Here is a 9,770-nt window from a genome sequence, read left to right on the forward strand (position 1 = left end):
GCACGAACATATTCCTCTCTCTCTCTCTCTCTCTCTCTATATATATATATATATATATATATATATATATATATATATAGGGGAAACGTTTTCTGCGTGATACCTCAGATAAGTTATCTGAGCAAGAGCTCAAAAAATCATGTGTGCCCACATTGTTTGAATGATCCAAAGCATTCATTTGATAGGCCCTTACATAGATAGGGTGTACCCAAAAAATCAGCTCCATAGGATCATCCTAACCCTTCGATTTTTGGAGGTTAGAAATGGACAGATTTGTGGAGGTTTATACCCATCCACTTTAACCTCCACAAATCGAAGGGTTAGGATAATCCTGTGGAGCAGATTTTTTGTGCACACTCTATCTATCTTTGGACTATCCAAATGAATGCTTTGGATCATCCAAACAATGTGGGCCCATACGATTTTTTGAGCCCTTGCTCAGATAACTTATCTGAGGTATCGCGCAGATATTTGTAACAGTGATCAACCTGGTTCGTTTGGGTGTAAAAATTTATGATGCCATTTTTTTTTTTAAAGATACGATGCCATATTTATATTCTATTCTTACAGACATCTTATATTGTTTTTTGGTTCTTTCTCTTACAGATCGGAGCAATTATATCAGGTATCCAGCCAGGACTGACTATGGTTGTAGGTCCACCTGGTACTGGTAAGACCGATACAGCTGTGCAGATCTTGAATGTTCTTTATCATAATTGTCCGTCTCAGAGAACATTAATAATTACTCATTCCAACCAGGCGTTAAATGATCTTTTTGAGAAGATCATGCAGGTATCAACTTTAATCCACACTCATAAAAAAAACTTTAATACATTATTCATGGGACTATCTTTCTATTACCAAATTATATTTGTTGCAAGTGATGCATATGTAAGCTCGCATACAAAATTGTTAATGGTTAATGTGGTTATGCGCGACCTCTCAAATGTCGGTTTTGGTATTGACTTCGGTCCCCATGTAAGCGGATGTCCTTTCTGGAAGCCTATAGAAGTCCATGGAAATCCTATAAAAATTGTGGAAGTTTGTGGAAGTCTATAGAAACACTAAAAATTTAAGATGAAACTTTAGGAAATACTAGAATAAGCATGCATACATAACTAGAAACCATTACAGAAGCAAGACAAGTAGACAAACCTTCCATAATGGTTCGACAAGATCAAACCAAGGAAGCATGATTCTTCCGTGGGAGTGGGGAACATCGACTCCCGGCTTCTCAAATCCGAAACGGGAATCTTCTCGAATCCCTAAAAACTGGGAATCCGGGTTCGGATTCGCCGGAAACCCGATTTCCACTTTTGGGAATCGTGGTTTATGATTCCCTGGAAACCCGATTCCTTCTTTTGGGAACCACGGTTTAATGTTATGTGAAACGCGATTTCCCGGCGATTCCCTGGCGATGCCCAACTCTCCAGCGATTCCCCGACAATTCCCTGGTGATTCCCCGGTGACTCTCCTGGCGACTTCACGATTCCCGCTTTCGATTCCTGCTCTGGCAACCTTGGATCAGACACTTAGTGACGTGTGTTTTGTTGGCCAGTTGCACATAAGGCTCGTTGTAAACATAGGTATTTCTCATGTCTTGATAGTTGATTATCATGTCATTTCTTTGACTTTTCAACTTATCTTATTAATGGAATCCCATTAATATTTTCTTGGATATACGGGTTTTTTTGGTTATGTGGGTGCACCACAGGGAGTTCAATTTCAGACTTTGGCATGGACTTCGATTTTAGACTGACTTCTGTCTCCACAGAAGTCAACATATGTTGTCTGAAATCAACACATGTTGGTTGAATTTTAAAACCATAGTTATATTAGCATAGGAGCTTTTATTAGTGTTCCACTAGATTCTTGAAACGTATACAGAATGTGAAAATGAAAATTGTTGTGACATTTTGATTCATTTTTGGTAATTCACTAAGTGAGATAAATAGATGATGGTTGAGATTGAGAATGGCCTTTTTTTGTGCCTTCAATATATATGATGCTTTAAAGTTGGAGTATTTTTCTTATTTACTTTTTTGAATGGCAAAGCAAATTTATTAAAGAGAAGGGAAGAAACCCCACGACCGAGGAGGTCAGATTCACGGCAAAACACAGACAAAACAACAAAGAAACTATACATGACTACAAAGAACTCAAGGAGGTAAATGATTAAATAGCTCCACTTTGGTCCTGATCACACCGCCTCTAGCTAGATGATTAGCCTCAACAGTGGCTGATCTCCTAACATGCTGAAATCGAACTGGGGATCCCTTCAACCGCTCATGGATTCCTTCAATCAAGTCCGTACATCTCCAAAGAGCAGGGATTTTGGGATCCAACCACTTTATCATGTCAAGGGAGTACCCTTCCACAATCAAACAGTCAAGCACTTTACTGTCAGATAACCGAATGCCATTCAATGCTGCCGTTACTTCCGTTTTTGGAATCTTCACCCCAATCAGAACAGCGGATACCTACTTAGTCAATCCGGCCTCGTCTCTCAGGGGACCCCCCAACTCCCACCAACCCTGGATTTCCAATACTAAAGCCATCAAAACTCAGCTTTAGCCAACCAAGGGTCGGGGGACCACTGAGGTGATGCAGTGTCAGTCTTCTCCCCACTGGTGCACACCTTCTTCCAGAACCATCTTAGAGCGTAGCTAGAAATGAATCTAAAGCAAGGAATCACTTTCACTCATCTGATGGTAAGCACAATCACCTTACCTAAATGAGGTGAGAGCTTTTTTTGTTTTTTTACTTTACCCCTAAATACTCAGTTATTCCATTCTTTCCAGATAGTTCATAGGGTAGCTAGAAAGACCAAGCTCTATTAAGATTTTTCCTCTTCTTGGCTAAGGAGCTAGCGTCCAACTGTCAACCAACTCTTCCAACCCAAGAGGAAAAACCCAGAGGATTCCAAAGAGAACTAATATGCGGGATCCACACATGTCTAGCTAACCCGTAGTGAATAAATAGGTGGTCTACCGTCCCTCCTGCTTCTAAACACATCGTACAATGATCAACACCAGGAAATCTTTGGCTTCTTAGATGATCAACCGCTAAAATCTCATCAGCGGACCATCCGAAGGCACACACCCCAGGGGTTGCTGGAATCCTCCTAACTCTGTCTGCTGGCTCAAGGGTTCTCATACGCATCCTTGGAGGTTTGACCGATTTTTTGATGAGATTCTTGATAGGATGGGTGCCTCTTCGATTGTTTTTAGCCATGTTAGAAGATCAGCTAATGATGTCGCTGATTCTCATGCTAGGGCTGGGGTGGACAAGGAATTGTTCGATTTCCTTCCGCCTTGGCCTTCTTTCTCGTCATATTATTTTATTTTTTGTGCTTGTCCTTTCTGTATTGACCATCTCGGTCTCCCTTTTCATTAATATTATTGCCATCATTCAAAAAAAAAGAAGGAACCTGGCCATCTAATCCATCTCTCTGTCGAAAAATTTGCGGTGAAAGGAACCTGGCCATCTAATCCATCTCTCTGTCAAAAATTTTGCGGTGAAACGTCACTTTCCAAGAGACTTTGCTAGTAACCCACTCAAAGGAATTCTCGACCGTGGCATCTGAATCACTCGCCACTCCAAATAGGTCTGGGAACAAGTCCATAGAGATGACTCCCGTCACTACCAGTCTTCCAAAACTTCATTCTGTCTCCCTTATGCACTCTATATCTGATACCTTCCATGAATCTGGGCTTCAATTTTTGTATGTCCTTCCATACCACGATATCACTGTTATACTTTTCATCCGAGGATCATGACTGCTCCCAAAATTTTGCTCGGTTATCTTCGTCCATAAATGATTTCTCTCCTCTTAATCTCTACAACCACTTCCCAAGTAGTTCATAATTCATAAATTTGTGATTATGAATGTCAAGCCCACTAATTGATTTGGGTCTGCAAACAGCCTCCCATCTCCCATTTAACAAAATGAATTATCCTTTTCTCGTTCGATTCCCTCAAAGGAAATTTCTCTACAATGGCTCAATTCTTTTGATTGCGCTAATCTGGCATCTGAGCACCGAAGAGTAGTAAATACGTAGATTAGCAATCACCATCTTAACAGGAGTTATCCTGCTCTCGAGAGAAATGTGCCTTCTTTTCCAGGTAGAGAAGCATTTCTCCACTTCCTCAATGACAGGATCCCATGTTTTCTTCTTTGTTTTATCTTCTCATAGTGGAAGACCTAAATACTGGGTAGGGAACATATTAACTGAGCATCGTCAATGCAATTGTTAAAGTCCTTTACATCTGGAAGTTTAAAATTTCTGACCTCCCCCCATTTTCTCCTTATTGAATCTGATAAATGATAACGTTACAGTCTCCAACAGTCGTTCATCGAAGTAAATATATTCTCCATTTCCTCCTAAAGAGTTTTGCAATCAGAACCAGTGTGAAGACCAGATCCTAGAGAAGAGAAAGGTGTAACTCAGATGGATGTAAGTAACAAGTGAGTGAACAAGTTGGGATGATTCAGAGACCACTGACCACCTTCAGCTTTGCATGTTGTGGATTTCGCATACTCCAAATGCGCTGACAATGATGACTGGCATAATTTGCAAAAAATTCCCAATTGGGTTGTCCTTTTCTTTGATTCCATTATTAGACCTATGACCTATGATACCTAGATATGGATACTGACATAGACACAAGAACAGAGATACAAATTGGTATTTACTGAAATCCAAGACACAGAAATGCATATGATTTGGGTCTACCATGTAGTGTTCCTTCAAAATCCTTTGGGGGTAGGAGAGAAAAACTACCTCTCCTTTGGGGCTAGGATTACACTTATTAAGGCATCCCTCAGTTCACTAAACTGGCTTCTAAGATCACAATGGAGGCGGCGAAGGCTATTAGAAGGTTGCAAAAAAAAAAAAAAAAAATCTTATGGGAGGGAAGGGAAGAAGGTAAACGGTTGAAGCAATTAATAAGATAGGAAAAAGTTTGTAGAATAAAGAAGTTTTGTGGTGTAGGTTTGGGGAATTTATTCTTTAGAAACAATGAACTCCTTTGGTAAGTTGCTTTTGGTGTTTTGGATAGAGGAAGAGCTATGGAGAACTTGCTATTCAAAAAAAAAAAAAAATGCTATGGAGAACAATCATAGTATTTAAATAATGGGTGGATTAGGGCAGGTGTGATGCTTTTGGTGTTTTGGATAGAAGAAGAGCTATGGAGAACTTGCCATTGAAAAAAAAGAGCTATGGAGAACAATCATAGTATGTAAATAATGGGAGGATTAGCGCAGGTGTGATTGCAAGGATCTAGCCATCTAGGTAAAGGCCAAGGATTGAGAGCATGTCAGTCCATTATATCATTCAAGTTGGAGTTTGTGTAAGGGATTAAGTTTAGTGTGGGGAGGGGGGATAGTGTTAGATTTTGTCGGATACATTTGGGGAAAAGCCCCCTGTTTCATTCTTTTCTGATTTTCTCGAGGATAGAAATAGTCTGGGTTACGTTGGTGGACTGTTATAAGAGGGATTTTAAATGGGGCAGTTTAGCTTGGTTTTGGACTTTTCGGCAGGATGGAAGAGTTCTAATGAATTTATAGTGTAATTAGTAGTCTTGAGGAGGCCTTTGTTCCTTGTGTTCAGTAGGGAAGGAGCTGGTGAATCCAAAGGATCCTTTTTGTTTCAAGTAATTTCTCAGATTGACGGCTACGGGAGGCATTGATCATTCGCTGTGGGGCATCATTCAAAGCTCCCAAAGTTCAAGCTTTCTTCTGGACTGTGGCCCTCACGAGGATTAATTCCCTTGATTTGCTAAAGAGGAAATGTTTTCGTATGGTGAACCGATGCATCTTATGTAAGGGTGAGGAATACATCAGTCTTATCTTCATTCTTTGCAGCATGGCAAGGAGGATTTGATGCTGTGTCCTTGGTTGTTTTGGTTTATGCTAGGTTTTTCCTTTTCCTTTTGGTTTTCTTGTGGAAGAAAAACAGAGTTGGCAAGTTAGAAAATATGTTGTGTTCTTTGGAACATGGTCCCTACATCCTTCTGAAAGGAAAACTCAAAAGGACATGTGAGAAAAAGTTCTTCCCATAGAGGAAGATCCTTGCTGACATTGAGATGGTGGTCTTCTCTTGACTCCTTGCGAAGATGAGATCTGGGTATTTCAATCCTTGATCTCTGTAAGAAGTCGAGTGAAATTATCTTTGCCCAAAGGGAGCATTTTACATTGGAGACTTGCTTCGTGATATTGCCAAGTTAAAATTTGATGGCTGTACATTCGGTAATTTAGGTGTGGTGGGTATTGGTGGCATCTTTAGGAATGACAAGGGTTAGGTGGTGCGAGACTTGATTTGTGATACTACCTAGTCAAACAGAGGGAGGGAGGGAGAGAGGGGGATTTATGCCATCCTACCTGATTTAGAGGATTTTGTTTATCGTGTGAGTGGTGATTTATGGATGGCGACATCACGGGCAATTCAAAAGAGCTCCGGACCATGGAGACTGGCACATTGGCTGTATAAAATGTTAGATCTTTGTAGGGGTGTCTTATCCAAGGATGGTGTTCATAAGACGGTTCTAGTGTTGGACTATCTCTCATGTAGACGATCTGCGGGTTTGTGGCAAAAACACTGGACTTATGAAATGTTCATAAGTCAACATTTCACTTGTTATGGTCGTATTGACTCGTTTTATGTTTTTTATTTATTTTGAACATGTATTTAATTTCAAACGCACTGGATATTCTAATGTATTGTCTTAATAATAATGACTCAAGTTTGAGGTTTGTGCCTCAATGCGTTAAGGTTTGTGTGGAAGTGTCTCTGAAATTGTTTTGGAGCCTATAGAACTTACCATTTTGATTGAGACGAGCTAGCTTTCTTATTACTATTCTTCCTTCATTTTGTTATTTTTTCCTTTTTTCCTTTCTTATTATCATGCTTCCTTCATTTTTTGTATTTTTCAAAATTTTCCTTATTTACTTGGATTTTGTTAACTGTTCAATCTTATCCTAATTTATTGCTTTTTGACATAATCAAAATCATCACGCATTCTCTTCTTTTTAAGATTCTAATATAATATATGTCATTGTGATCATGTTAGAGGGATGTCCCTGCTCGGTACCTTCTCCGCCTCGGTCAAGGTGAACAAGAACTGGCAACTGATCTTGATTTCAGCCGACAAGGTCGTGTAAATGCTATGCTAGTACGCCGATTAGAGCTGCTTAGCGAAGTCGAGAGACTCGCAAGATCTCTACAATTGCCAGAAGATGTAGGCTACACTTGCGAAACCGCCGGATACTTTTGGTTGCTCCATGTCTACAAACACTGGGAGCAGTTTCTCGCCGATTGTGCCGAAAATCAAGATAAACCAACCTATATTAAAGAACGTTTCCCCTTTCAGGAATTCTTCTCCAAGACACCTCACCCACTTTTTACTGGCAACTCATTCCAAAAAGACATGCGAGCTGCAAAAGGATGTTTCCGCCATCTTAAAACCATGTTTCAAGAGCTCGAAGAATGCCGGGCATTTGAGTTGCTCAAATCAACAGCTGACCGTGCGAATTATCTGATGACTAAACAAGCAAAGATTGTAGCCATGACCTGTACTCACGCAGCTCTCAAGAGGAAGGATTTTCTTCAGTTAGGGTTTAAGTACGACAATTTGCTCATGGAAGAAAGTGCACAAATTTTGGAGATAGAGACATTCATTCCAATGTTACTTCAAAGGCAGGAAGATGGTTATGCACGGCTTAAACGCTGCATTTTGATTGGTGATCATCACCAGTTGCCTCCAGTTGTGAAAAACATGGCTTTTCAGAAATATAGCCACATGGATCAAAGTCTCTTCACAAGGTTTGTTCGTCTAGGTATCCCTTATATAGAGCTCAATGCCCAGGGTAGAGCAAGGCCAAATATAGCCAAACTTTACAACTGGCGATATAGAGATCTGGGTGATCTTCCTTATGTGTGTGAGGAAGTTATCTTTCATAAAGCTAATGCTGGGCTTTCCTATGAATATCAGCTGGTAGATGTACCTGATTACCATGGAAGAGGTGAGACTGCTCCTTCTCCTTGGTTCTATCAAAATGAAGGAGAGGCAGAATATATTGTTAGTGTCTACATTTATATGCGTTTACTTGGGTACCCTGCCAGTAAAATTTCTATCCTGACCACTTACAATGGCCAGAAACTTCTTATCCGTGATGTTATCAGTAGACGGTGCATGTCAAATGGCATTGGTCCACCTAGCAAGGTAAGTTGTAACTGGAATTTCTATCTCATTTCTACCTATCATAAATTTTGGATTTACCTTTGCCTGGATTAACAATTATCCTGCTAAAATATATGTTTTTTCACATGACAGGTTACAACTGTAGACAAATTTCAAGGTCAGCAAAATGACTTTATTTTACTGTCTCTTGTCCGCACCCGTTTCGTGGGCCACCTTCGCGATGTTAGAAGATTGATTGTTGCTATGTCTCGAGCAAGATTGGGGTTGTATGTGTTCTGCCGTCGATCTTTGTTTGAGCAATGCTATGAACTGCAACCAACGTTCCGGCTTCTCCTTCAGAGGCCCGATCACCTAGCCTTGAATCTAGATGAGACCACTCCATATACAGAACGTGTTATCGGAGACACTGGGAGGAGTCATTTCGTTAGTAGCGCTCAGGAGATGGATAGTATAGTTAATTTCAAAATGCATCAAATCTATGAGGTACACTTCTGCTAGTTATTGCTGTTCCTAGCCTTTAATTGATTGTGAGTTTAATTGATCTGTGATGGTTTTTATTTTCTGGGTGTATCAGGCGCAAGTCATGAGCCACACTTACAATCAGTACGTTGCTAATGCGGAGGCAGTAGTCGATGCTATGGATATGAACGAGGAGCGCAATGAACACAAACAATCACCCTCCCCGCCCCATACAGGGGACACTGACATGCCCTTAACAAATGGTGAGAATGGAGATGTTCCACTTGAGAGCAGTTCAACAGATGAAACCAAGATGGAGGAGTGACTCGATTATCCGATTGGGGCTTGGCTGAATGCCTTTGAAATGTGAATCTACAGAGGAGATACCCCTTCTCCACCCCTCCACAGTCAGTGATGACATATGGTTTCATTCATGCAAACACAAGAATCTCCTCGCCATGATGTAGAAGACAAAGTAACTCATGTGAAATTATTCAATATGGGGCCACAGATTGGATTGAAGAGCATTTGTCTTGTATAATTTTAAATCACCCAAAATTCACTTTAATTATCTAATCATTAGCATCCAATTGTTTGTGTATTTTTGGGCCATAGGAGATTAAAAAACAAGGCCTGTTGCATTTAGGTTTGAATCAATCAATATGGGACCCGATATGGTGCAGTGGGCGCGTTGCATTATATTACAATGAGGTGCCTTCCTATTGAAGCATTCCTACGTTATTAGAACCACTTTTTATCATAAAAAAATTTGAGAATGTGAAGCGCTCATGAAGCCCAAAAAAGACAGCGAGGCCCACATGAATGGATGATTTGAACCATTCATTTTTGGGCCCCATCCTAGGTAAGAGTGGGAAGGGCTTTGCTTACACTGAAACCAAACAAGCATGTGCTCTTTGGAGATTTAACATAAATTTGTCCATCTAGGGTAAGGCTTAGGGCCTGAAAATTAATTTTGCAATAGCCTAGTCTGTTCAACTATGGAAATAACTCTATAGGATATATATAACCTTGCTACCTATTAAACGAGGATGGCAAGAGAATAAAAAAACAAAAGATAGAAGATATACAAAGGCAAAGAATGTTAAAGG

The 9,770-nt window shown here is 40.2% G+C and overlaps 1 protein-coding gene across 1 annotated transcript in view; it reads left to right on the forward strand.

Annotated features, from left to right (window-relative positions):
* The window catches only part of EMB2765 (P-loop containing nucleoside triphosphate hydrolases superfamily protein), a 29,456-nt gene extending 20,183 nt beyond the window's left edge, over positions 1 to 9,273 (forward strand). Inside the window, exons 11-14 of the mRNA XM_077358237.1 lie at positions 607 to 792; positions 7,072 to 8,223; positions 8,335 to 8,685; positions 8,777 to 9,273. Of these exons, the coding sequence (XP_077214352.1) occupies positions 607 to 792; positions 7,072 to 8,223; positions 8,335 to 8,685; positions 8,777 to 8,986 (1,899 nt within the window). The 3' untranslated portion in view covers positions 8,987 to 9,273. The remainder of the gene's footprint in view (positions 1 to 606; positions 793 to 7,071; positions 8,224 to 8,334; positions 8,686 to 8,776) is intronic.
* Positions 9,274 to 9,770: the final 497 nt, after the last annotated feature.

The sequence above is a fragment of the Tasmannia lanceolata genome, unplaced genomic scaffold (assembly GCF_043159265.1).
Source record: "Tasmannia lanceolata isolate RefF3 unplaced genomic scaffold, GAP_Taslan_0.1 ptg000016l, whole genome shotgun sequence".
NCBI lineage: Eukaryota > Viridiplantae > Streptophyta > Magnoliopsida > Canellales > Winteraceae > Tasmannia > Tasmannia lanceolata.